Source organism: Ambystoma mexicanum, chromosome 1q (genome assembly GCF_040938575.1).
Source record: "Ambystoma mexicanum isolate Mex_15411 chromosome 1q, UKY_AmexF1_1, whole genome shotgun sequence".
In the NCBI taxonomy this organism is placed as follows: domain Eukaryota; kingdom Metazoa; phylum Chordata; class Amphibia; order Caudata; family Ambystomatidae; genus Ambystoma; species Ambystoma mexicanum.
The window spans coordinates 1,096,241,813-1,096,269,681 of record NC_090922.1 but is presented as its reverse complement, the minus strand read 5'-3'; the positions used below and the strand labels follow the sequence as shown (position 1 = coordinate 1,096,269,681).

At 51.8% G+C, this 27,869-nt stretch overlaps 1 protein-coding gene across 3 annotated transcripts in view; it reads right to left on the bottom strand.

Annotated features, from left to right (window-relative positions):
• The window catches only part of BTBD8 (BTB domain containing 8), a 2,362,893-nt gene that overhangs the window by 1,228,665 nt on the left and 1,106,359 nt on the right, over window positions 1-27,869 (bottom strand). For all 3 annotated transcript variants that reach the window (XM_069641787.1, XM_069641786.1, XM_069641785.1), the window contains exon 11: window positions 19,137-19,274. In XM_069641787.1, the coding sequence (XP_069497888.1) occupies window positions 19,137-19,274 (138 nt within the window). The remainder of the gene's footprint in view (window positions 1-19,136; window positions 19,275-27,869) is intronic.

Below are 27,869 nucleotides of genomic sequence, written 5' to 3'. Positions count from 1 at the left end.
ACAAAGCCCTTAGTTGGACTTCAGAAAAACTGTCAACACAATGGAAAAAAGTGAAAATAGTGGAACGCATTTTAGGCGGGGCTGTTGGGCACCCCAAAGCGACAGGGAATTTTCTAATGGGACGTGCGGTGACCACCTCCCCCCCCACCCGCAATGGAGTGGGATCCATGTCATGCAGCCCTCCCTGGGCCCAGATATCTGCTCCTAGGAAGGCACACCCGAGCCCAGGGAGGAGTGGAGGACAGCCCCCCCCTTATCTGCCCCCAGGGAGGGCTACATGAGATGCGCCGCCCCTCCAATTGGGGTGGGGGTGGAGAGGTGCACACCCCTTCACATTACAAAATTCCCCAGCGGTGTAGGGTGCCCCTCAGCCCCCCTTAAAGTGCAGTCTGCCATTTTCAATTTCTTTCTTTGTTTACTAAACTTGCCTTGACGCAGAGGGGCACATTGGTGTGCCAATCTGGCCCCAGGGTGCCCAAACCTTACTGCCCCACCCACTGGGGGGCCTGTCCCACAATTTTTGGTGGCCCTCTCACCCCACACCCCAAATGGGTGGCACGGGCACCTCATGCAGGCCTCCCTGGGGGCAGATATCTGCCCGTAGGAAGGGGCAAATGGGTTTTCACTGGGAGGGAAGGGGTGAGATTCAGTAGACCACCAGGGATGGCTTGCAAGGGGGGGAATGCTTGAAAAGTATTGATTGGTTTTGCAGGTGTGACCGTAGGTAACATGTTATTTGTTTTGTTTACAGCTTTTTCTACGTGAGCAGCTGCAACGTTATGTGAGTACTGTTTTTTATTATTCTATGGTTGGGGCCCACTGTCAGTGGGGTGGGTGAGACTGGGGCTGGATTGTTGGTGGGAATGGGCCGTCTGGGCAGATATGTTGGTGGGCTGGGACACAATTGCAGGGGCAGGCCACAAATTGCCCCCCCATGCCAGCAGAACATTGGTGTTTACCTGGGAGCAGATCCCTCCCATGTGGGTTGTCCGTCTGCAAGCCCAGGCTCCACCTCTGCTAAGTTACAGATGTCACCTCCGGGGAGGAATGGGGATCCTGCCAGGGCTCCCTGGAGCTGCTGCTGTGCTTAGGGGACGGTACACCCTCATGGTACATGGATGTCCAAGGCCAGGGACATCACCTCCAACCGTCCTGGAGTTTTGGCTGGGCTGCATTACAGCGTTTCCCTTCAGGGAGGTATTGGAACACTGCCGGGACTCCCTGGTGGGGAGAAGCTGTAACGCGGGGCAGCCAGGGCTCCAGCAAAGTCGGTGGTAATATCCCTGGCCTTGGGCACCCTTCTCCCATGTGGGTCTTTGCCGGGGTTCTGGGTAAAAAATGATGGGCCGATTTGCGTAAGTCAGAGCTCTGTGGATTCCCACAGGTGTCCTCTTTTGGGAAATGCATGGGGTTCCCTGTTTTCCTTGCTGGCTTCGACACCCTAGGCCCAAATCTGTAGGATGCCCACATGAACAAAATGTGCTTTGCCGAAAGGCTTGGGGTTACCAGTGGGTACCTACGACCGCCTAGATGTGGGAAAAGAAGGGGCCAAATTTGTCCGAGATATATCATGTAACAAAAAAGTTACAAGGCATTGAATGGCAACATACCGAAATCACTAAAAAAGGCCTTGGCACTGGGGGGAAAAACCAATGGCACTTAAAATGTTAACAAAGATGTGGATAGAAGCCCATGTGGCTGCATCACAAATATTCCAAATAGGAACTCCCCGCTGCAGGGCTGTGGAAGTAGCCACGCCCATAGTGGAATGAGCTTGCAACCCTTCAGAAGGGTCATTGCCCGCCAATCGGTAACATTCAGTAATGGAGAGGATAATCCACCTGGACAAGGTCTGTTTGGTAACAGCCTGGCCCAATCGGTGTCCAGCATACCGCACAAAAAGTTGATCGTCCACGCTGACACTGGACATCCTAGAAATATAAAAGCTCAGAGCTCTCCTAGGGTCCAACCTAGGGTCCAACCTATGGAGTCGCTCCTCTTCATTACCAGGATGAGGAGGAGGATAGAAAGAAGGAAGAACCACTTTCTGGCTTAAATGAAATTCAGACACTACCTTAGGTAGAAAAGAAGGACGTACCCTAAGTACAACCCTATCCTTGTGGAAAACAGTAAAGGGCGGCTTAGATGAAAGTGCCTGCAATTCACTCACTCTGCGAGCAGAAGTAACCGCAACCAAGAACACCGTCTTGAAAGAGAATAGTCTCAAAGGACAAGAGTGCAAAGATTCAAATGGAGCACCCATCAGGAATTTCAAGACCAAATTCAGATCCCAAACCGGCAACTGGAATGGGGACGGCGGGAACACCTTAGTGAGCCCTTTAAGAAATTGGGAAATCAAAGGAATCATAAAGTAAGAACATTCTTCAGACGAGCGCTTGAAGATAGACAGCGCCGCCAAGTAACCCTTAATGGTACCTACTTGAAGGCCCCTGTGGGCCAAAGAAAGCAGGAAAGACAGAACCACGGGAATAGAACACTGAAAAGGATCAACATTTTGTCCTCTGCACCAGTCACAAAACTTACGCCAACGGCAACGGTACAGGGATTTGGTTGCCGGCCGCCTGGCCGAAAGCAACACCTCCATCACGTCATCCGGGAGGTCCCAATCCTTATACCTCAACCTTTCAGATACCAAGTGTGAAGGTTGAGAGTCTTGATCTTTGGATGGAAAACCAGACCCCCCCCCCCCCCCAACCCTCACGCGCGAGAGCAGATCCTCTCGCTAGGGAAGATGGCGTGGAGGGCAGATGGACATTTCTAGAAGGTCCAGGTACCACGCTCTCCTGGTCCAATCCGGAGCAATGAGGATCATGTGGGATCCGAACCTCTGTAACCTCCTTAACACTTGAGGAAGGACGGGGACCGGAGGAAACGCGTACAGAAGTGGGAATGACCAATCCATTACACATGCGTCTCCTAAGGCTCCTCTCAGAAAAAATTCCCTTGAGCAGAATCTATCGCACTTCCGGTTGGCACTGGTGGCGAAGAGATCCACTTGTGGGGTTCCCCAAAGGGCGAAGATCTCCAGAAGGCCTTCCTGAGCCAGCTCCCATTCGTGAGAGATAGTGCCTGCTCAGAGCATCCGCCGCTGCATTGTCCTCTCCGGCCAGATGAACTGCAGAGAGTGAAATTCCCTGCTGGATTGCCCAGAACCAGAGCCGCATTGCCTCTCTGCACAACGGGAGTGACCCTAAACCCCCTTTTTTGTTGAGGTAATGCATGGCCAATGTGTTGTCCGTCATGATCAGGACGCTCTTCCCCACAACAGACGGCAGAAAAGCCTTCAGGGCCAGCCTTATGGCCCTCAGCTCTAACAGGTTGATGTGGAGTTTGGACTCCGACAGAGAGCAACGACCACTGTCGGTCAAATCGTCGGCATGTGCTCCCCCTCCTGTGAGGGAAGCATCTGTCACTACAGTCACCTCCGGCCACGGGAGCGAAAACGGCTACCCCTTCATCAGGTTCCCCTCGTTGACCCACCACAGAAGATCCTGGGAGACCGAGAGTGGAATCTGAACGGGATCCGACATCTTGCCTGAGAATTGTGACCACTGCATCTTGAGGACCCATTGCAGGGAACTCATCCTCAGCCTGGCCTCTGGCACCAGAAAAATGCAGGATACCATGAGGGCGAGCAACCTTAAGAATTCGAAAGCCGGGAGACGCTGGGCATGTTGAAACTTGTCCACCATCTGCACAATGTGATGAGCCCTCACCTTGGGAGGCGAGCACTTCCCAAAAGGATGTGGCCAACACAGCCCAGATGTACTGGAACTGTTGGGAAGGTGTCAGATGCGCCATCTTGCAATTGACGGAGAAGCCCAGCTTGTGGAGGGAGTGGCAGGTGAGACTGGGATGATCCAGAGCTTGCTCGGGAGAACGTGCTCGGATCAGCCAGTCGTCCAGGTAGGGGTAGACGTGAATCCGCCCTCGCCCGAGATACGCTGCCACCACCACCATGAGCTTGGTGAAGACCCTTGGGGCAGAGGTCAATCCGAATGGCAGAACCCGAAACTGAAAGTGCGAGCTGCCAGCCTCAAACCTCAGGTACTTTCTGTGCTTTGGATGAATCGGCACATGAAAGTAAGCATCCTGTAGGTCCAGATACACCAACCAATCCTGGAGACGAAAGGCCTGGAGGACTTGAGAAAGAGTGACCATCTTCAACTTATTCTTCCTGAGAAGTTCGTTCAACAAAAGTACAAGATGGGTCTCAATCCCCCGTCCTTCTTTGGAATAAAAAAATATGGGGAATACCATCCCTTGTTCCTCTCTGCTACAGGCAGCAGGTCTACAGCGCCTTTCTCCAGCAGGGTCAGGATTTCCTGCACAAGGAGCGGTTCTGGAAGCTCCAAAAGAGAGATTCCCAGGTGGATTGTCGTGAGGCCGCTTTATGAAGGGAAGGAAGTAGCCATGGGCTATGGTATCCAGAGCCCATGCATACGAAGTAATAGCTTGCCATTCTTCGAGATGCTGCGACAGTCGGCCCCAACCGGCGAACCATGGAACATGGCCTCATGACTGTTTTGGAGCGCTTGCGGCAGCGCCTGAAGGCAAAGAGGCAGCTGCCTGAGCGGCTTTGGCACCTCTATTTCCCCGACCACCAAGGGTACTTTTTCATTGGTTCCTTTGACTGGTCCTACCAAAAGAGGAGTAGTAACGAAAGGAACCTCCCCTCCACTGATGTCCCCTAGGACAAAAAGGCGGAGGTTGAAGCACAGCTGTGCTCAAAGATTTAGCCGCAGCTTTGGAGGTCTAGAACCTCTCAAGGCTCCCATCAGCATTGCTGCCAAACAAATGCGCGCCATCAAAGGGCATGTTCAAAAGACGGGCTTGCACATCCGGAGCAAAAACCGACTTCCGCAGCCACGCAAACCTGAGTATAACGGTGCTCGCAGCCATGGACCTGTTAACTCTGTCGGCCGTGTCCAAACCCGACTGGAGGGGTTCAAACATGGCATCCTTGCCATCATGCACGGGAGCAAGGAACCTATCTCTTTCTTACCCTTCGGGAATATGCTCAGCCTCTATAGAAACACAATTCCACAGTGTGTGTGAAAATCTTGCTAAGGCACAAGTGGAGTTGGCCGACTTGAGCACCATACTCCCTGCAGAAAACACCTTGCCTGCTCAACTATCGAAGCGTTTGTCGTCCCGATCAGGAGGGATGGTAGGGTATGCCGCCTGCCTCGAGGTGGCCTTAGCCGCCTGAACCACCAAACTCTCGGGAGTGGGGTGAGAGGAAAGGTAGCTGGGGTTGCTACTGGAAGGGTGGTATTTTTTAGTTAACGTTTTGTTAACTGCCGGAAGAGATTCCGGTGTCTGCCAAGCAGCCGCCATCCTTTTCCGCAATGTCAAATGAAAAGGTAACACCGGGTCAGAGGACGGACCTTGATCCAAAATATCTGTTAAGTCATCCTGAACAAAAGCTTCTGGAGGACTAGACCAACCAAAATACTCAGTAACCCTAGCCATCAGTCTCCTGTAGGCTCAGGTCTGGCAAAGTCCACCTCAGGAGAAGTGTCCAAGCCACTTGCATCATGAAGAGATTGCCGTAACTCTTCCATCTGACTGTCCCCGGAAAAGACAGGAGCCACATCAGGCTCAACAGGGTCAAATTCAGAATCTGACCTCTCCTCATCCTCATAGAGGTCACCCAGATGGAGAAATAACTCCTGCTTGGCGACAGAAGAGGGTCTGGAATCCTTAACAGGCCTCACAGACTTAGAAGTAGTCTTCCTTGGAGGATCCACAGTACCAAGGACCTCCATTGGCAAATTCCGTCCAAAAGGCCCCAAAGGCTTCGAGGGCGCCGACGGCTTTGGTGGCGAGGTCGCTGATGGCTTCAGCGTCAACAACGGTGCCGATGGCTGGTGCGAAGGCAAAGCTTGACCTCAAACCCTTGCCAGATTTCTACGGTCTCACCAGGGACGAGGACCGAGACCTGGAAGCACGTCTCATGCGATCAGCGTGAACCTTGTCCGAACGGGACCTCAAAGGGTCCCAATGAGAATCGCGCTGAGGACCCGAGCCCATAGGCCCGGACGCAACTGTGCCCTGCGATTGGAAAATCGCCATCATCTGCTCCCTAAAGGCTGCCCACTCCTCCTGGGTCGAGGACTTAGTAGGCCAAGCCACTTTCCTTACAGTGCCATCCTTCGAAGCTGACAGGGAAGACGCCGATGACGGTGCGTCCTGGAATGCCAAAATGAGGACGAATGGCGGGAACCACTCCAGGACCGAGAACCCTGGGACTCCTTCCGATACGAAGAGTTGCCCCTCGAATCGTCAGTGGACATCCCCTCAGCAGTTTTACGAGACTTACTGTGTTTAGAACCCCTACCTACCCAAAGCTTCCCCTTACGCTCCCGCAAGGCCTTAGCAGTCTGCGACTGGCATTTGGAACAGTTGTCGGTGTCATGACTCTCACCCAAACACCACAAACAAATGCGATGCAGGTCCATAATTGACATTTTAGACTTACAGTCCCGGCGAGTCTTAAAGCCAGACCGCGGAGTCGGAGGGGTCGAAGAAGAAGACATATTCACGAGGACTACACGAGGCGCGTCGAGTCTCCGAAGCAAACACGTTTGCTGAAAAAACGGAACTGAGGCAACGGGTGCCGTGCGTCCTATTTATAACATCGGGTGACGTCACCCTTGAAGGAGGCCTTCAAGGTTCATCGACCCGATGCCAGCGACGGAGGAAGCCCTGTGCCAAAAAAGTTTCAGAAGTACACAGCTGTGGACATTACATGTCAAAGATGTGGAATACGTTGTAGGACACAATCCATTTGAAACTGGCTGTACGCTCCTGTCCCGTCCACTAGCCAGTGTCGATTCTGCTCAGTCCCACATCCGGTAGAACCCTTAAAACGTCTACTGTTTTTTTGTAGAGCACTTACCGAAATGAGAACATTCCATTTCGACACTATGATTAAGATGTTTCCATCATAAACCCCAGAAATCTGGTGGACCGCGTTAATGACCAGAGAAAAGATGTCTGCGGTTATATCAGTGGCGAACGTTCTGACCAAGCTCCTTGAAAAAGAAATCAACGTGACCACTGTGTGACTGAAAGTGGCCTCCAAAATGGAGATGGACACCGGAGAAAGCTGTCGATTGTATTTTGTAAACATTTTTATTTCTACATTGAACTAATACAAATAATAAAAACATTTTTAAAAAAGGTGCTCGGATGTACATAACCACTAGGGTTAGTATCAACTAGTCAAGCAACTGGATTGGGCCCAAGCCCATAAATGGTTGCAGAGCCCACAGTTACATACGATTGTTCTTATCCTAACCGTAATGATTGGCTAGCTTGGTTTTGAGGCATCACACAATGCATAGGCTCATTGGCTGTGGGAAATGTTCATGATGTGGAGCTGGGGATGTTCAGTACTGTCCTATCCTTTTTACAATTATTACCCCATGAGGAACGGACTTACAATGTCATAATCAGGGCCATAGAAGCAGAATCCAGGGTACAAAAGGCACAAGGAGGATAATTGTACCTCACAGCCTGGCCTTCTCAGCTGGGATTGGTGCTCTGCTATTAACAAATCAGGTCTGCCTCACAGTGAGGACGTTTCAGCTATTGTCAGGCCCGGAACTGTGAAGGGCCCCACTCTGTTCGGGTGAAGAACTGCCAATGTCTTTTTCTGCATGTTCCTAGAGTTTGTGGCATTGGATCAAATGTGGTCAGGGTCCCTGGATGTTGGAGCAGAACAGTGACTAGAGAGGGCCCCTCATCAATACTGAAGTGTGTTGGAGACACATTTCTGATGACCTTAATACCAGATGTGGTGCCGGAAAGCCCCAATGATGGAGAGCAGATGCAAAGGCATTCTGGGGTGTTGAAGAGAGGTGAAGCAGAGTAAGCCACAGATTGGGGGCACCAGTGAAGCAGGAGAATCTTGGCTTGGCAGCCCAATCCCACTGTCTAGCGATCCCCAGATTTAAATTGCAAAAAGCAGGGGGCTCAAGTTTCCCCGTCTTAGCTTCCAAGTTATGGAACTCCCTCCCTGTTACAATTAGAGCGGAAGACTCTTTCAATACCTTCAAAGCCAATACTAGATCTTGGCTTTTCAACCAGCTTTAAGGCCGGCTTCGCGTTTCTTCCTGACCTACCCTGACTTGCCGACCGCTACTATCACCTATCGGCACTGAAACTACTGTACATATGTATATAAGATCCTCTTGTAAATGTATATAATGTTTCTTTGTTATACCTGCATATCTGATCCCATGTGTAAATGTTTAATGATTCTCTGTTATACCTGCATATCTGTAACCTTGTACAAATTGCGCCCTGATGCCTCCGGGCCTGTTGGTTTGCGCGTTATAAATAAAATACAAAATACAAACAAACATAGGTCTTCTTGGTTTCCATAGATCTACTTACTGCAGCAGGGTCACTTCAACCTAGGCTGGATAGACAATGAGGTACAAGATGAGGCAAGGGCAGTGACGACAAGTCCCGCACTTTGGGAGGTGGAACTTTCCCAAGTTGTAGGGCAGAGTTTGTCCATCAGGTCTCGAAATTTCAATAGTAATGTTCCTCACTCGCTTTTCAGGTCAGGCTTCTTCCATAAAATGCTTAATAACTGGAGAAGACCGTTCATATTAATGGGAAATGTGGGTGAGGGCCCAAAACCCAATCACAGGGTTGAATCTATTCAAATTCTCTGGCACCCACTGAGTGTGACACGGCAAGTAACATGGCCTTGCCAAGAGGGGATTGGATCATGTCTCAGCCAGGGGGTGGGAGGCCTAATTGGGAGAAATCCAGAGCTAGTACCGCCCCTGAAGACGATGGTACCTCAGGGGCAACATGCTCGCCTTGGAAACAAGACGACAAGGAGCAGCGCAGGTTCGATCCCCGGGTCCGCGCTTAGAAACCTCTGGGTATTAAGCACGTTATAAATAACCATTCATATCATATATCATGGTGGCAGTTGAGAAGACCCCAATTCCTGTTGCCCCCCCCATAAGGGCCAGTTTGTTTCTAGGGAGTAAGGAACAAGTTACTTACCTGTAACTGTTGTTCTCCAGCATGGGTCTGGCATGGATTCACATGCTCATGAATATTCCCCGTCGTCAGGCTGGGAATCTCGGTAAAGAAAAAACCAGTATCAGTTTCGTTTCTGATCTGTCTTTCGTAGTAGTAACCCATCACTGGTCTCTGCGTCATACTGACCACAGCCAATGACTGCCCTCTACCTAAGCACCGCCTCTGGCAGCCATCTTCAGATTTGGGAGCATGTGAAGTGGCAGTATGACCAAGTGAAGAGCCGCAGAGGGGTAGGCGGGAGGGTTCGCATGTGAATCCATGCCAGACCCATGCTGGAGAACAACAGTTACAGGTAAGTAACTTGTTCCTTCTCCAGCATGGGGTCTGGCATGGATTCACATGCTCATGAATAAAGAATACATAGCAGTACACACATGCACAACCACGGGAGGTGGCAAAGGCTCAACATTAAGCATTACATCAAACTCAACATTAAGCATCTTACCTCCTCACCAGGCTCACCTCAAACGAACAGGTTGCGCAGCACTGCTTGGCCGACCCTGGACTCCTCCCTGGAATCCCGATCGACGCAGTAGAATTTCGTGAAGGTGTGCGTCGACCTCCACGTAGCAGCCCTGCATATGTCCAGCAGGGGCACACCAGAAAGGAACGCCGTGGTAGCTGCGATCGCTCTGGTGGAATGGGCTCTCGGACGGCCAGGCAGCGGTCGGTTTGCCAACCGATGACAGTACATGATACAGCCGGAGAGCCATCTGGAAATGGAAGCCTTCGAGAGAGCCTTCCCCTGATTGACAGGTCCAAAGTTCACAAAGAGTTGTGACGTCTTCCGAAAACACTTTGTGCGGTCCACGTAGAACTTCAGCGCTCTAGCCACATCCAGCGAGTGCAAAGTCCTCTCAGCCGGCGACGAAGGCGACGGGAAGAACACAGGCAACACCAAGGGTTCGTTGAGATGGAAGTCCGACGGTACCTTGGGCATGAAGGAGGGGTGCGTCCTGAGCACTACCCTCGTGTCGTGAAAAGTCAAGTACGGGGCCTTGCAGGAAAGGGCCTGGATCTCTCCCACCCGTCGTGGGAGGTGATGGCCACAAGAAACGCTGTTTTCCACGACAGAAACTTCAACGGGGCCGAGTGCAGAGGCTCGAACGGAGGTCCCATGAGCTTGGTCAGCACCACGTTGAGCTCCCACTCCGGGGCCGGCGCCTTCACCGGCGGGAACGATCTGAACAGTCCCTTCATGAACTCTTTCACCAGACGATGAGACCACAGGGACGACCGGCCCGTGGTTCTGGTGTATCGGGAGATCGCAGCAAGATGAATCTTGATGGACGCGTGTGCCAGTCCAGCTTTGGCCAGCGTCAGCAGGTACGGCAGTACTTGGGGAGCCGTAATCCGTAGAGGGTTAATCTTCTGTGCGTGGCACCAGACAGAAAACCTCTTCCATTTGTGTCCGTAGCATTTAAGAGTCGAGGACGCCCTGGCCTTTGCAAGAACCTCTCTGCAGTCGGCCGGTATGTCGTATCCTCCAAACTCTAGCGCTGCAGGAGCCAGGCCTGCAAGTTCAGCGATTTCGGGTCGTGGTGGAGGATGGCGCCTCCTTCCCTGGAGAGCAGATCCGCGTCCACCGGCAGCTTGATTGGCGGGGACGCTGACAAGTCCAGAAGGTCCGGGAACCATATCTGCCTCGGCCACGCAGGTGCGACGAGGATCATCCTGCACCGTGACCTCTTGAGCTGGTTGACGAGCCGGATTAGCAGTGGCAAAGGAGGGAACGCGTAGAGGAACAGGCCCTCCCAGGGGAACGAGAAAGCATCGCCCATGCTCCTCGCCTGGGGAAACCTGCTGGCGAACCTCCGGCACTTGGAGTTTGTCGCCGTCGCGAACAGGTCGATCTGGGGTGTGCCCCACCGTCGGAAGAGGCGATCCACTAGATCCTGCCGTAGTTCCCACTCGTGGCACGAGCGCAACTCCCTGCTGAGTGAGTCGGCGATGGTGTTTTTTATCCCTGCCAGATGAAACGGCACCAGAAACATCCCTTGGCCGACTGCCCAATGCCACAGGTCCTGCGCCTCCTTGGACAGTGCTGGGGACCTGGTGGTTCCGCCCTGTTTCCTGATGTAAAACATGGTGGTGGTGTTGTCGGTGAAGATCCTCACCACCTTGCCCTTGAGGGACGGAAGGAAGGACCTGAGGGCCCAAAACACTGCACGGAGCTCCAGGACGTTGATATGTAAGGATTTCTCCGTCGGGAGCCAAAGGCCTCTTGCGTGCAGATTTTCGGTGTGCGCTCCCCACCCCTCCAGGGAGGCATCCGTGGTCACTGTCTCCTGGTGGGCTGGGGTCTGGAAGTCCATGCCCGCCGTCAGATGCGCGCGGGTGCCCCACCACCGGATCGCTCGTCGGAAACTCTCGTCGAGTGTGATCCTTTCCTCGAAGCTGCCCGTCGTTTGGATCCAGCGCGCGTCCAGGAACTCCTGCAACGGGCGCATCCGGAGCCTGCACATCGGAATGAGGTAGATGCAGGAAGACATCATTCCGAGGAGGGACTTGATGGACCTCACCTTGGCCACGTCGGCCACCAACATCCGCTGCACCTTGCCCAGGATGGTCCTGGTCCTCTCCTCCGACGGGGAGGCCAGAAGGGACACTGTGTTGAGCCTCGCTCCCAGAAACAGAGCGTCTTGCGCGGGTACCAGGTGGGATTTGGCGTAGTTCACGGAGAATCCGAGGTCCGTGAGAAGTTGGACGGTCCTTGCCGTGTGAACCACGGCGAGCTCCCTTGTCTTGGCTCGCATGAGCCAGTCGTCCAGGTAGGGGTAGACGTGGACCCTTCGCGGCGCAGCTGCGCCGCCACCGGTGCGAGGCACTTGGTGAACACCCTGGGTGCCGACCGTAGTCCGAAGGGGAGGGCTTTGAACTGGTAATGACGCCCTTGGACCACAAACCTGTGGAATTTTCGGTGCCCCTTCAGGATGGGAATATGGAAGTAGGCATCCTCCAAATCCAACGACGACAGGAAGTCTCCTTCCTCCAGCTGACCCAGGACGTGCTGGAGGGTGACCATCCGGAACTTTTGCGCCTTGATGAACTTGTTCAGACGTCGCAGGTCCAGGATGGGGCGCCATCCCCCTGTCGTCTTCTTCACGAGGAAGTATCTCGAGTAAACTCCGGAGCCCCGAAGTCTCTTTGGGACGAGTTCGATGGCGCCCTTCCTGAGCATCGCTTTTACCTCCAGGAGAAGTTGAGGGACGTGAAGTTCTTTCCTGGCCACAGGGGGGACGCGCGGACACTTTCTTTGAAACTCGAGCGCGTGGCCCCGGGCCAAGGCATCCAGCACCCAACGGTCGGTGGAGATGGACTCCCACACGCTGACGAAGCTCGCCAGCCGGCCTCCCACCGGGGTGCTTCGGTGGGGGCCCGACCCCACGGCCGGTTCAATCCTGCTTCGACGAGGCTTTGCCGCCTTGTCCTTGGCGACGGCGGGGTCCGCCAGACTTGCCTCGTCCTCTGTAGGCCTCCTGAGACGACGAGCGGGCCGCTTGACAGTAGGAGGAGAAACCGCCGCCGGAACCTTTGGAGGCGCCCTTGCCTCCGCTGCTCCGAAAGGGCGTCCGTCGTTGTTGCAGAACTCCAAGGGCCCGGGCCGTCTCAGTGTCCGCTTTAATGGCCTGAAGGGAATCGTCCACTGTTTTCCCAAACAGGTTGTTCCCATCGAAGGGCATGTCCAGGACTCTGGTCTGAACATCTTGACGGAAGTCCGTAGCCTTGAGCCATCCACGCCGCCTAAGGCAAACGCCGTTGCCCAACTGGCGGAACCCAGTGTCGGCGATGTCCGTCGCAACGGTAATGGCGTGGTCCGAAGCCACCTCACCTTCCTGCAGGATCTCCAGGGCCTCTGCCCTCTTGTCGTCCGGCAAGAAGTCCAGCAGGGGAGCCAGTTTGTACCAGAGCTCCCTGTCGTATCGGGCCACGATAGCCAAGGCGTTGGCAGCTTTAATCGTCGTCGCTGCAGAGGAGATGACTCTGCGTCCCACAGCGTCCAATTTCTTTCCCTCGCCGTCCGGTGGGGAAGTCGATGTGGAGGCCGCACCCCCCCCGCTTTTTTCCTGGCCGCCGTGGAGACGACGGAGTCCGGGGTAGGCTGCGCCCGGAGGCACAGGGGGGCCGTGTCCGGGACCCGGTACTTTTTCTCGTACCGGTCTCTTCTAGCTGGCGTCGTGGAAGGGTTCTTGAGGAGGGTGAGGCCCTCATCCCAAATGTCGTCCAATAGAGGCACTGCGAGGACCGTCTTCCTCTTGGCCTCGCGCCGCTGATAAAGGAAACCTTCCTTCTTCTTCTCCTCAGGGCAGAGTTGGAAAAGCTCGGATGCCCTGGCGATCATGGAGTGGAACGATCCAATCTCGTCGGGCGGAGAAGCCCTGGTGGGAGGCGACGATGGTACATCCTCGTCGTATACCTCGTCGTCCGTACCCGTCGCTGCTGTGTCAGTCGCCGTATCATCCCCTCGGGTGGACGGGGAGGAGGGCTGGAAGGGGCGCGACGGCTGAAAAGGAGGAGGAGGGTGGATCCTTCTTTTCTTGGTAGGGGGAACCCCAGAAGGTCCCGGTTCTGGGTCTCCCAACGAGAGAGGTTCCGTCGGCAACGGTAGTCTCGTCCTTATCTCTGAGCATAAGGACTGTATAGCCAACAAAATGGCCGCCGAGCTGTCTCGCGGCGCTGGCAGAGGGGAATCCGACGGGCGATCAGGGGCCCCGTCGGTACCCTCGACGATGTCGTCATCACCTGCGTCGGAATCCATCCCGACGGGCCGGTCTTCTTCCACGCCGAGGCCGTGGCTTAAGACTTCGACCAGCTCCTCCTCCTCCGAGGTTGAGGCCGAATCTACGACGACGCCCTGCCCCCCCTTTTTCTTCCCCACGGGGGATTTCACGGGGGTCCTATCGATGGGCACAAAAGAGGACTCCCTCCGAGGTGGCAGGGAGACTCTGAGCCCCGAGGTCGCCACCACTGGCGTAGCCTCCACAGGCTGAGCCAGGGCCGCCGCGACAGACTCGATAGAGGGCTTGGCCGGATGGATTAAGGCCTTCACCACCTTAGGTGCGCTCACCGCCTTATCCTTGAGGGGGGGGACAGTGCCTCGCTCCCCCTCCGCCTTCGAGCTCGACCGGGGCCTCTCTATGAGCCTCGCCGGGTGCTCGGCCTTCCTCTTACCCGACCCGGAGCGTTGGCTCGCGGTTGATGGTGCCGGGGAGGGTGCGCCCAGCCTGGCGCCCGTAGAGCCCGACCGTTCGGTGCTCCCGGTGCCAGCGGACTCGCGGTGCTTGGCCTTATGTTGGACCCCCGTCGCCGGGGCATCCTCAAAGGTCTTAGAAGACTGCTCGGATTTCTTCCTCTTCTTCTCGCCGGACGGGCTCTTCCCTTCCAGCCAGTTGGCGAGACGTTGATGGCGGTCCTTCATGGTCCGCTCCGACATGTTGCCGCAAAACGCACAGTCCTTCTCCACGTGCGTCTTGTCCTCATGTAGGCATTAAAGACAAAAAGAATGTTCGTCCTCCTTGAAGACGTTTTGCTGCTGGCATCCAGGGCAGACCCTGAACAGCTTTCCGGGCGTCGAGCTTCCCTTCTCCTGGGCCATGACCGGGCCTGAGAAACTTCTGGAGTCCTCCAAAAGCGTAGCTCGACGAATCCTCACCCTTGAGGGGCGTAGACGAATCCGACACGGGTCCCCGTTGATCGGATGGAGAGTCGGTGGAGCTTGAGGCTCTTTTGACCGAAAAAAACGAAGTTTTTTGAGAAAAAACGTGAAAAAATAGCACTAACGCTCAAGAGCAATAGCACGAGGATCCCAACACATGAACGTGCGGTAAAAATCTGAAGATGGCTGCCAGAGGCGGTGCTTAGGTAGAGGGCAGTCATTGGCTGTGGTCAGTATGACGCAGAGACCAGTGATTGGTTACTACTACGAAAGACAGATCAGAAACGAAACTGATACTGGTTTTTTCTTTACCGAGGATTCCCAGCCTGACGACGGGGAATATTCATGAGCATGTGAATCCATGCCAGACCCCATGCTGGAGAATGAATTGTATCACCAAATGCCTAAGAGACAAAATGCTGGCAGAATGTTTTTCTCTAATTGCAGAACATCGAGAGAACAGTGGAAAGAAAAGCCTGCGTAACGTTCAACAGTGGACCCGAAGAAAAAAACCGAACTGAGGAGAGAGACACGCCACACTGGCAATTGCAGCTATTCGGTCTGTGACCACAGCTGCAGAAGAACCAGAGAGCTGAGCAGAAGTTCGGATGGACAAAGCGGTCTAGCAAATGTTACACAGCGGTCACGTGACACACCGACAAGACCGCCCTAATGAGGCCACTAGCCCACCAGAGACTAAGACAAACATCAATCAGGGCAAAAGGGACTTGCCTCAAAATGGGAATGGCACCAAAACCCTAACACGAACTGCAGCAATGCAGAATTTGGGCCACCATTGCTGCCCCATGGCGGGCCCGCTTGAAGAAAAGGGGTGTGGCTTATACCCGTATTTGAAAACATTTTGGTCAATCACACCTTCCAGGAGGGAGAGATAGAATCCAATTGAGTAGAGATACAATACCAATCAGGAAAGAGGGAGGAGGATAAAAGGGGAAACCAAGAGTGTTGGGTGTGAACTCAGGGGAGGTTGAGGTGGGAGACCATGAGACAGACTAGCAGGATGAAAGACAGTGGCATGAACGGTGGAGGCGATTTCAAAAGCAGGTGAGGTGATGGTTTGAGAGTGCAAGTAGTACTGCAGTGAGAGTGTGCGTATGTACAAGTGTAACGAGTGTCCTTAGGGGTAATAGTGCAGGGAGTGATTGTGAGGTGACTGGAAGTGAATGACAAGTGAGTGAGTAGTTGCAGAGCCAAGTAGCAGTTGGATGGCTGAGAAGTAGTGTTGAGAAGGGCGTGGTAGTGTAGTAACATCAAAGGATGGAGGCGGGGCCTAGGCAGAGTGAGAGAGGCCGGAGGGACAAAGGAAGGGTAGTAGAAGGTTAGAAGAGTGAGGAGTAGAGAGTAGGAGAGAGAGAACCATCAGATTCAAGAGGGAAAAAAAGTGGGTGGGAGAGAAAAGAGATCGAGTCGGGCTAAGCTTCTGGAAGGCACACTCCCAATCTCCTTTAGAAAATGACATATAAGGCTGCATGCATTTAAGTGACCACTGCAGCTAATGTGGTCTTTTAGCATACTGAGGGCGATACAATTGATATCTACTAACCAGGGGATAAGGGTGCCTGAGTTAAGGTGGCAATGCATTTAGAAAAAGAGAGAGAGACCGGCAGGCCTAGGGCCAAAATATCTTCAATAAAAACCCTTGAACTCTCTCTGAGACTTGGAGTACATATACCTGTGCCATTTGTAACACCAATCAAACTTCACAGTTTTCTTTGGAGTCAATTCTAAGGATGCATATTCTCTGAGACTCAAAACATCACAGTGACACTGGTCAGAGTCAGATATGGTATTGACTTGCACTGTTCAGGAAATATTATAAACCTGGAAATTTGGATGTCTTGACCATGTATGGCCAAATTCGATCCACACACACTGTCCATACGTATAATGGACAGTTCCAGGCCCACACTACAAATAATAGTTGGTATACTTATGACAAATTACTGTTGTGCTAGACTCTCTGAAATAGATCAAATACCACTCAGAATAGGCTGCATACAGCCAACCAGACGTTACCCCCCCTCGAATAAAAATAGGGTCCATGATGTCAATTGTGACAAAGTTGTATGGATCAGGCCAGATAGACAAGACAAGGAGAAGGGGAATCTGCCATGGTCTATATGCATTTCCCAATGTACTGTGCTAGGGGATCCCAGTGGAAGCAAAGAACCTTGAGAAAGATTGAGAGTCCCCTTAGAGGAAGGACTTCCCCAGCAGTCAGGCACCCAGCTTCTCAACCCTCTTCCCAATGTAAGATATGTCTAGCTTGTACACCTCCCAGATTCCCTCAGAGCTGATAGGAGTGTTAGTTGTTGTCACACAGAAATGTGTGATGACTGTTCTCCCTTGGAAGGCATGCAGCTTGGGATGGGATACTTACCACACGCTCTGTGTAGGGGGGAAAAGGGTTGGTAGGCCACATGACCTGCCCATTCTAGCGATAGGAGTCAGGATGCGTAGCCTCGCAGTTGCCATGACAGTTCCGCCTGACACCAAGATGGCAGACATGGATTTTAAGCCCATGCTGCACATGCTAATGGGAAATCAAGCATCACTAGAAACCCAGAGTCAGAGAAGCCACGGGTAGCTGAGGGGGGGGGGTGTGTGTGTGTTTGTGTGAGAGAGAACAAATCCAGAAACAATCGCGATGACCGCTGAACATGAGGAGATTAACCAGACAATACCCAGCAGAATTCTGTTATTTTGATGATACTGAGCCCTATAAAAGGGAGGAGAAGGGGTGGGACAGCACTCCAAGGACACCACACATGCAGACAAACCATGGAGAGAAGCCAAAGCTTAACGACAGCCACAGCTCAGTTCCTGACCTATGCCAGAATGCAAGGAGTACTTGGTGCCAAGAATCTTCTGGAGACCTTAGCCCAGGTGGAAGTGAAGATCTAGATACCTGGGGGCTATACCCAAGTCCTGGTCAGAGCAAAAGACCAGCAGGAGAAGCTGAACCAAACTTATTGAAGGTTAGGTCGATCGGCACCCAGAGCCTGGACGGCGACCCCAGGCTGGTGGGTGAGAATAACGGTATCCTGACAAATGCCCTTGGCATGGGGGGGAAGAAATATGTTACAGTAACAGTAACCGTAATACCCTGCCAGGGGTTGCCAGAATTCCGGCTGATAAGGTATCCCTTTAAAACAAGGGGGACTAATACATTTTTGCCAGTAGGCATTTTCAGCACAGAAGTACTTTATGAGGCTATTCTGAGCTAGCAGTGCCAGATAACAAAATAAAAATCACCAGAACCAAACAGCAAAATCAACCTAGGGAGGAGCTTCAACTCCCAATGCAAGAGAGCCAGAACTAGATTCACGAGGATTCCAGCGATCCAAGAAACCAGCAAGGGCTATATCCCTATACTGTGTTTGTCAAGAAGTATGCATGTGTGTTGTATCCAAGAAACTGACATTAACAGAATAGGGAATTGGAACAGGACATTATGCTCCCTGAAGCCACAGAGCCAGCAAAAGGCTACGTCCCTAGAACTGTGACTAGTAGAGTTCGGAATTAGATGAGGACATTGGATTCTTGCCAAGTAGAACCTTGAGAGGTATTCCTCAGAGTGAAAAAGATAATACAGTACAGGACAAACATTACTGGGTCTGCAGGCTGATCAAAATACTTGTAATATTTATTAGTGGCATATTTGCAAGAAGGATCTCAACTACACGAGGCATAAAGCCTGGTTTTCAAAATCCTACATGAAAAACAACAAAGCCTCTTGTTAATTGTATGACTGGGGCCAAGATACCTGAGGTGGTTTCTATGGAGGTCCCAGAGTAGAATAGATGCAAGGTCCAATTCTTTAAGACTAGAGATAATTAGCAATTAATAGTAGTCTGGGCAGCCAGAAGCCACTGGGAAGGACATGCTTGTTTTCATGCAAAATCAACAACAATTTAGAAGATAGAAACATAGCCGCATGTCCTGATCTCAGAAGCTATGTGTCACAAGTCCAGTATGTAAGCAGAGAGAAGGGATAGGAAAGAGAGCTGATGAGTATTGGTTAGGGGATAGCAGGAGGCCATAGCAAACCATTACACTTATGTTTAGTCTTTCCAGATGCTTGAGGAAAATGGGCTGTGGACATGCATGTACTTAACTGCCCCTCAGCTGAAAAACAAAGAAGCAAAAGAAATACAGTAGGCGACTAATAATCTATAAGAATAATAGAGACTTATCTTTCGCGGGATAGAAATATATCAAAATTAGTCAGCCCCATATGTATTATGATTTCATTGCAAAAATGAAGTAATATAACATCTATTTTGGAGTACTTTCGAAAATGTATTACAAAATGCTTTAAAAACGATTCATGCCATATTAAAAGAAAGAGTGGAATGCTTACCATTTCATTTGCTGTTACCAGGATCATTAAATCTTCCAAAGCGATGAAAAGAATGCAGCTATTTTCAAATGAAACACTTTTATCAATTGCACTAATAACCTGCTCTAGAAGGTAGGGTGTGCTGCTCATTCCTTGTGCCTAAAGATGAAAAGGTCGTAGGTGAAAAAAGTGTTTAAACCATGCCCTTCATTGTGTATCAGCAATATGATATAAAATATTTCACATGGATATATTTTACACATTCCCTCACTATCATGTCTATCATAACAGAAAAAGTACAAGTTAATCACATAATATATATTGTAATCCTAATGGCAATTTTGACATATTAATGGGATTTCTCTCCCAGCATGACCGGGACTGTAGCACCTTTCAACAAGGTCTTGCCTTATTAAAAAATAAACCCGAAGCACAAATTCACATTCACTGCAATCCAGACATTAATCTCCTACCTCTGAGCACACTCCTGCCATTTCAAATGTTTGAGACAAAACACCAACTCTTTATATTGAACGTGTGACTGCAGCTTTCTTCATTCCTTGGCTCTCTAATTAATATATGCTATCACAAAATGTAATGGTACATGTTATTGACCCCACAAATAATAAAAGGCTGAGTGAGCAATGCCAGGAGTTGTGATTAACAGGCAGGTTTTATTTCACAGAGATCGCTGTACCCTACTCTGACAGACAGAATGGCAAATGGGACATAACAAATCATGGGGAACTGTGGAGTATGATCAATAATGTTTCCTTCTACGCCCCCTCCCTTTTCTCCATACATTGTTAAGGGCGTGGGGGGCAGACAGGTTCAATGCAAATATTATATTTGCAGCAATATGGCCCTTGTATATTGGGATCCTATAAGCCATTAATTTAGAGGAAAATCAACCGAACCATGAAGATAGATTTAAACTCCACCACAATGACGCAGTGATATTCACCGTTTGCTCTCAAATAGCAACAACGAAAATTATCAGGGTTCCAAATTAATAGAGAGAAATCTGAGGCCACCAGGCGGCGCAAGGAAGCATGGAAGCAAGCTAATCCTTCTGTGTGCGCCGAGTTAGCAGTGGACAAACGGGGACTGAGCCACTCCCCCTCCTCCCACCTTTAGCTCCCCAGAAAGCAACTCTGTTGGCAGCCCCCGCAAGGGGATCATTTCGGGCGCATTCGCAGCGAGTTTTGAGTGAATTGGTGCTATGACGGTCGAAGCTGCAGCGGCGGCAGGAGCAGAGAACCCCGGCAGACCCCGCATCTGGGGGTTCTGGAGGCTCTGGGTGGCTTTGTATGGCCGCGAAGTCCACCCGCTCTGTGGGCCGGGGGATCGTTGGTCGCAGCGCGAACCTTAGCAGGGGAGGCTCCTTTCACCCCGAGGGTCCTGCTGGGGGAGAGCCCACGGCTGACACTGACAGTTTGAGAATAAGTTGGGAGGCAGGAGCAGACCACGAGAGGGGTGCAGCTGCCATCCACCCCCCCATGGAGGCTGGTGCCCGGCTGGTGGGGCAACAGTGAAGAGAAGAGGGTCAGCAGGAGGGGGTAACCCAGACGAGGTCTCACGCACTCCAGCATGTCCCTGTCTGGACCCTTGGGTACCGGTCTCAGGGTGCACAGGGGCAACATCACACCAAGATGTCAGGAGAGGGCCCTGCGCAGACTACGGCGGCTGCCCACACTACATAGGTGGGAGAGACTGAGGGGACTCCGCGCTACACAAGGGGGAGAGGGCCCCCTGAAGCGACGGCCAGGCGACACAGAAGGGGACCACAGACCGCTCCAGTAGGCCACACACGACATCGATAGCAAACATGAGGAGGGAGAAAGGCTGACCTAGAGGTGGCTAAAGACTCCAGGGATGAAGTGGAAGATCCACCAGAGGCACTAGCGTGTTGGCATAGAAGGAGTTCCGCGAAGTCCCACTGGGCCTTTGACAACAGGACGTCGCCCGCCCCGGACCATGAGCTGGAAAGCTTCCCTGCAGAGATTCCGGTTTGCGGGCGGGGAGAGGACTGGACCGGCTACCGTGCCCCCAAGAGACGCCCGCGCCATGGAGGGCGACCCGGCTGCCACGAAGTTCGACGTGGTGGCCCTCATGGAGGAGATATGGGGCATCAGATCAGTACTCGACCAGAGGTGGGACAAGATGGACCAGAGCCTCCTCTTGGTGGAAGATAAAATTCAAGAGCTGGAAGCCAACCAGGCCTCAGTGGACACCCTGGAGCTCCAGACGGGGGTGAGATTGGCTAATCTGGAAAGCAGGGAAGCAGAGACCACCCTCAAACTGGATGACATTGAAAACAGAGAGTGTAGAAACAACCTACTTTTATTGGTTTCCCAGAAAAAGAAGGGGAAAACGGAGAGCGACATCAAGAGAGCCATCCGAGAGGTGGTCCGTACGCTGTTCGGAGACAATGCCATAGATGAACCAGCTATTGACTGAGCTCATCGAGCGGGGGGTGCTTCCAGGGGTCCTCCCTCAGTGCTGGGTCGCTTCCATGATTATGAACAGAGGACAAAGATACTGGAGTGTGCTAGAAGGGCGGGCCCTGTCAGCTACCACGAGGCCCAGATCACCATCTTCCAGGACCTCGAGGCTATCACCCTAGCCAGGAGAAGAATGTGCGGCCCCCCTCACCAAGTGGTTGACAGACAAGGGTGTGTTATATCGATGGGGGTTCCTGTTCTTACTGAACTTTGAATATGATGGCCAGACTTACTGGATGGTTAAGGAGAGCGCCAACACCCGAGTATCGGAAGAACTCATGGAAGACTCACAGCTATGGCATCAGGCTCGGGAGAGACCGCTGGTCCACAGGCTTTTCCCACAGGAACCATTAACTTGCACAAGATGGGGGGCCCAAAAATACAAAAAATTGAATACCCCACCGAGAGGCCCCTCTGGCCCCTGACCCGGGAGCATGTGCTAGGTGGAGGATGGGAAGTAGTGCTGCAGAGAATGGGGGATCAGAAAATGTCATAGAGAGGTATTTTTCGGGAGGGGGCCTCAAGATCAGTGAGGTGGTTGTAATACGAGTCCTGTTAGCTCAGAACCTTTTTGGTGATCCTATCCTGGAAGGAGGAGGGGAGTGTGTAGGGATCGGATGGGAGAGGGTGAGGGAGGGAAGGGAGCATCCTAGGCCACGCTCGAGGGAGAGGGCAAGGAGGGTTATTTGTTTAGAGTTTGGGGAACAGCCCTACAGGGGGTTCAGTGTGTTCAGCGAAAATGATTTGGCATGTCTCAGGTTGGGTTGGTGGTAAAGCGAGGTGTAGGAACAACGACATGTCCACAGGGGGTGACATAGTGATTGGCTCCCTCAATCTTAGAGGGCTTAATTCTCCTGCTAAAAGATCAATGACCATGCAGGAATTTCCGAAGAGCCAAGTTTGATCTCTTAATGATACAAGAGACGCACTGGCTGAGGGGGTGGGAACCCTGACTGGGCCCGGGATGGGGAGGGGAGGTTTTTGTGGCCTCGAGCGAGGAGAAAAATAGCAGAGTAGCGATCGTACTTTCTGCCTGGGCCTGGTAGTGGACGGAATACAGAGGGATCCGGGAGGTCAATTCCTGTTCATTAAGGATTCCGGTATGGCGAAAGGCTGACTGTGTGTTCAATGTACGCCCCCAATGTGGCACAGGTGGAATTTTGGGAGGGGGTCTACGGCTCTTCGTAGAGGGATGACTGTTGGTGGGTGGAGAGTTCAACATTGTTTTAGACCCGGCCAGAGATCGCAAGAGGATGGGTGACGGAAGGGGCGAAAATCTGGACACAGCGACCTCTAGAAGGTATAGGAAAATCAACGAGGAGTTGAGTCTTACAGATGCTCTAGTGGAGGTATGTGGGGGGATAGAGCCTTTACATTCTTCTCAATGGTTCACAATTCCTTCTCCAGGATTATTTATTTATTCGCATTTGTTTAAAGCGCACAATCAGCAAGCATTGTGGCGCTGTTACATGTAGAATATTGGCTGGTTACAAAAGGCAGGTTGATACAACCAGAAGTTACAGAAATAGGTACGATGATGATTACAAGTCATTTTTGTTTTCCACTAGCAATTTTAGATACATGAGCTAGCAGTGCAGGCATGGCGCATTAAGGAGAAGTTCATATCAGCGGCAGAGGGTGGGGTAGGATTAGGTAAAGAGTAGTTTTGAGGGATTTGCAAAAGGAGTAGAGAGAGGGTTCGGCTCTGAGAGCGATGGGGAGATCGTTCCAGAGCTTGGGTGCTATGTGTGGGAAGCCAATGCCTCCAGCTTTAGCTCTTCTTATGTTTGGGACTTGGAGTTGGTTAGCAAGGTGGCTTCTTATGGGCCGGCAGGAGGATTTCTTGATTATGGTTTCTGATAAGTAGGAGGGAGCAGTGTGGTTAATGCATTTGTGTGTGAGGGTGAGTATTTTGAAGTTGATTCTTTCCTTGACTGGGAGTCAGTGGGCATTTCTTCGGGCCTGCGATATATGATCAGATTTAGGGATGTGCAGGGCAGCACGGAGCGCGTTGTTTTGCACTATTTGGAGCTTATTTAGATTTTTCGAGGATGTGCTGGCTAAGAGGGCGTTGCAATAATCAAGTCTAGCTCCTAGCGTGGCTGTAGCGATGGAGAGGCAGTTGGGAGTGGTAAGGTAGACTTTTATGGCATAGATGAGTTTAGTGGTCAGAGGAGATGGCGCTGACTTGTCTTGTCATAGAGAGTGTAGCGTCAAGATAGACTCCTAAGGTCTTCACGGCAGTCGAGACAGGTATGTTAATGTTGTCGATAGGCATGTGTGAGTAGTCTTGGCTCAGCTTGGATAGAATTTCGCTGGGGGCCAGGATGATGATCTCTGTTTTGTCGCCGTTAAGGCAAAGACCATTGATAGCCATCCAAGTTTGTATCATGGTGTAGATGTTGGAGTGCTTCTGAGTCCTGTGTATAGTCTCCTGTGAGTGGAAGGCGTACTTGTGTCTAATCGGCATAGTTTGTGTAGGCTCTGCCGAGAGAATCCAGTAAGTCAAAGAGGGGTTTAGTAACGAGGTTGTAGAGGGTTGGTGCGGTGCAAGTCCCTTGCGGGACTCCACAGCTTATGGTGCTTGGGGGAGCGTTAGCCTGGTCAGAGTACACTTTCATGGCTCTACCTTCTAAAAATGAGGTGATCAAGTCGTGGCTTCGTGGGAGAAATGAGCAGCATTGAATAGGTGGGATGTGAGGATGCCACGGTCGACTAAGTCAAACTCTGCGGAGAGGTCGAGTAGTAGGAGGAGGGCAGGCTTGCCTGTGTCCATTATACTAGTGATTTGATGCTTTAAATCTAGGAGGGCAGTTTCGGTTCCATGGCCTTTGCGGAAACCCGACTGTCTTCTAACTAGAATAGCATGGGTTTCGAGGTATTGCTGTATTTGGTTGTGGGCGGCTTTGTCTAGGATTTTGAGGAGGAAGGGGACAGTGGTGATGGGGCGATAGTTTTTGGGGGCAGTAGGATCTAGTGAGGGTTTTTTTAAGAGTGGGCGAACCCAGGCTTCTTTTAGGCATTGAGGTACGGTTCCTGATGAGAAAGAAGCATTGATGAAAGCTGTGATGATCGGGGTGAGTGCTTCTGAGCACTCTTTGATGATGGTGGGTGGGCAAATGTCCCCTTTGCATTTGGAAGGTTTGATACTTTTAAGTAGGGCAGAGACTTCTAGCTCAGTAACTTCTCTAAAGGTAAAGAGGGGTATTTGCGGGAGAGGGTTGTGAGAGGGGAGTGAGGGGGACATGGGGAGGTTGTTGAGTGCTTTACGTTGAGATGCTATTTTGTCTTGGAGCGTTTTCACTTTATTAAGGAGGGCTGTCTGGATGCCTATGCACCATGCTTCATCCTTGATGATCTCGTCAGGGCTGGACTCGGGAGTGGGGAGTTCTTTGAATATAGAAAATATTTCTCTGGATTTGGAGCTAGCTTTGGTAATTCTCTGATTAAATGATTCAGATGTGGCTTTGAATATGGCCTTTTTGTAGGTCTGTGTGATTTCTTTGAACTCGTTGAGGGAGGATCGGTTGGGTGTAGATTGCCAGTTGGATAGGGCTTTACGTTTCTTGGTGCGTAATGCCGATAGTTCTTCTGAGGGCCAGGAGTTGGAGTGCATGTATTTTATTCTCTTTTTTTTCTTCCAGCGGGGCGATGGAGTCAATGGCTTGGGCGAGGGCCTTGTTGTAGAGGTTAGCGAGAGAGGTGGGATCTTGGTTAAAAGGATGCTTCAGCTCAGGGATATCAAGATGCGGTGCGAGATTATTGGGTGTAAGTTTTTTAGAGCTTCTGACTTTGGCAGGAGGGGCATAAGTAAGAGTTTTCTGGGTGGGTGTGGTTGGGATGGAGAATTGGATGAAATAGTGATCTGTCCAAGGGAGGGCTGAGACGGAGGAGATCGCCGATGAGCACTTATGATCTGCTATCCAGTCGATGGATCGGCCTTTGCAATGGGTTGGACTGGTGTCTTTGTGTTGGAACCCCATGTGGGAGAGATCCTTGGCGAAGAGTGTGGCAGCCTTATCCTTGGGGTCATCTAGGCCCAGGTTAAGGTCACCAAGCAGGATGGTTTTAGTGGAGCCTTTCAGGTTGTTGCTTATGATTTGGAGGAGTTGCTTATGATAGTCGGGGGAAGAGCCTGGTGGTCTGTATGTGACTATGAGGTTAATGGTGCAGTTGGGGGAGAGAGCCAGTTTAGCATAGAGAAGATCTGCGTTGTTGTCCCATTGTTGGTTACACAGTCTAATGGCCAGGGAGTTTTTATCGATAAGGGCGACGCCCCCACCTTTGGCGGTATTGCGGTCCTGTCTAAGGTTGGTGTAGTCCTGAGGGAGGGCGAGGTGTAAGGATGGGTTAGATGCTTCGTGGAGCCATGTTTCGGATATGGCTAGTATGTATAACTTGTTGGTGGGGATAAGGTCATTTATCTCAATAGCATGGGCATGGATGGAGTGTGCATTAATGAGTGCGCAGTTTAGGGTCAGGTTGGCTGGTGAAGTATCACAAGCATCTGTTCACGGGGTGCGAGTGGAGGGTGCATGTATGGGTGAGTGAGGTTGGGGTGTAGGTTTGGGCGTCGGGTTGTAGGGGGTGTGCATGTGGGCAGGGAAGTGTGAGTGTGCGAGTGTTGTGTGGGTGCGATATCTGAGGTTGATGTTTCTGCTGTGCGTGGGAGGCGGAGCTCTGCGGAGCGAGAAGGATGGTTTGGTGCGAGTTCTTAGTCTGTAACGCCTAAGGGAGTGTTCAGGTGGGTTAAAAGAGCAGAAGTTAAGTGAGTTGTGTAGTGTTGTGGATGAGGCAGGGTGCATGACGTCAGGTGGTGACGTGAGGCCTGTGTGTGCAGGGAGCAGGTTGCTGGAGGCCCAGAGAGATAGCGTAATAAGGAAGATGGAGGGAGGGGAGAGGAAGGGTGTGGGCACTGTAAGGTGAGAAGCTGAGGAATGCATTGGTAAGCAGTTGCAGGATAGAGTTAATGCGGGACCATTTGGCCGTTCACTAGTGTGGTATCAGTGGAGCAGGGGTCTGGCAAGAGGCATACACAGATAAGGGCCGCTAGGTGCTTTGCAAAAAGGCATACACAATCAGGGGACGCTAGGGGCTTTGCAAAAAAGGCATACACAATCAGGGGCCACTACGGGCTGGCAAGAGGCAAACACAGTTAAGGGCTGCTATGGGCTTTGCAGAAAGGCATACACAATCAGGGGTCGCTAGGGGCTTTGCAAAAAAGGCATACACAATCAGGGGCCGCTAGGGGCTGGCAAGAGGCAAACACAGTTAAGGGCCGCTAGGGGCTTTGCAAAAAAGGCATACATAATCAGGGGCCGCTAAGGGCTGGCAAGAGGCAAACACAGTTAAGGGCCGCTAGGGGCTTTGCAACACAATCAGGGGCCGCTAAGGGCTGGCAAGAGGCAAACACAGTTAAGGGCCGCTAGGGGCTTTACAAAAAAGGCATACACAATCAGGGGCCGCTAAGGGCTGGCAAGAGGCAAACATAGTTAAGGGCTGCTATGGGCTTTGCAGAAAGGCATACACAATCAGGGGTCGCTAGGGGCTTTGCAAAAAAGGCATACACAATCAGGGGCCGCTAGGGGCTGGCAAGAGGCAAACACAGTTAAGGGCCGCTAGGGGCTTTGCAAAAAAGGCATACACAATCAGGGGCCGCTAAGGGCTGGCAAGAGGCAAACATAGTTAAGGGCCGCTATTGGCTTTGCAGAAAGGCATACACAATCCGGGGCAGCTAGGGGCTTTGCAAAAAAGCATACACAATCAGGGGCCGCTAAGGGCTGGCAAGAGGCAAACACAGTTAAGGGCCGCTAGGGGCTTTGCAACACAATCAGGGGCCGCTAAGGGCTGGCAAGAGGCAAACACAGTTAAGGGCCGCTAGGGGCTTTACAAAAAAGGCATACACAATCAGGGGCCGCTAAGGGCTGGCAAGAGGCAAACACAGTTAGGGCCGCTATGGGCTTTGCAGAAAGGCATACACAATCGGGCCACTAGGGGCTGGCAAGGGTCAACAAAAGTTTGGAGGCCATTTTTTGGGTGCATGGTATCCTTGGTGAGGAGTTTATGCAAGGTTTTGTTATTGGGGTTATTTTGGACTCGCCTAGGAATCAGGGTGGAGCAGAGTGTGTTCAGGCAGGCCAATGCGGGCCAAGGGAAGTCAGGCAGGGGAGCGGACATCAGCAGGCAGAGCCCTGCATCTGGGCAGCCTCATGTGTATCACGGTGGTTGCAGTGGTGGAAGCGATCAGCTG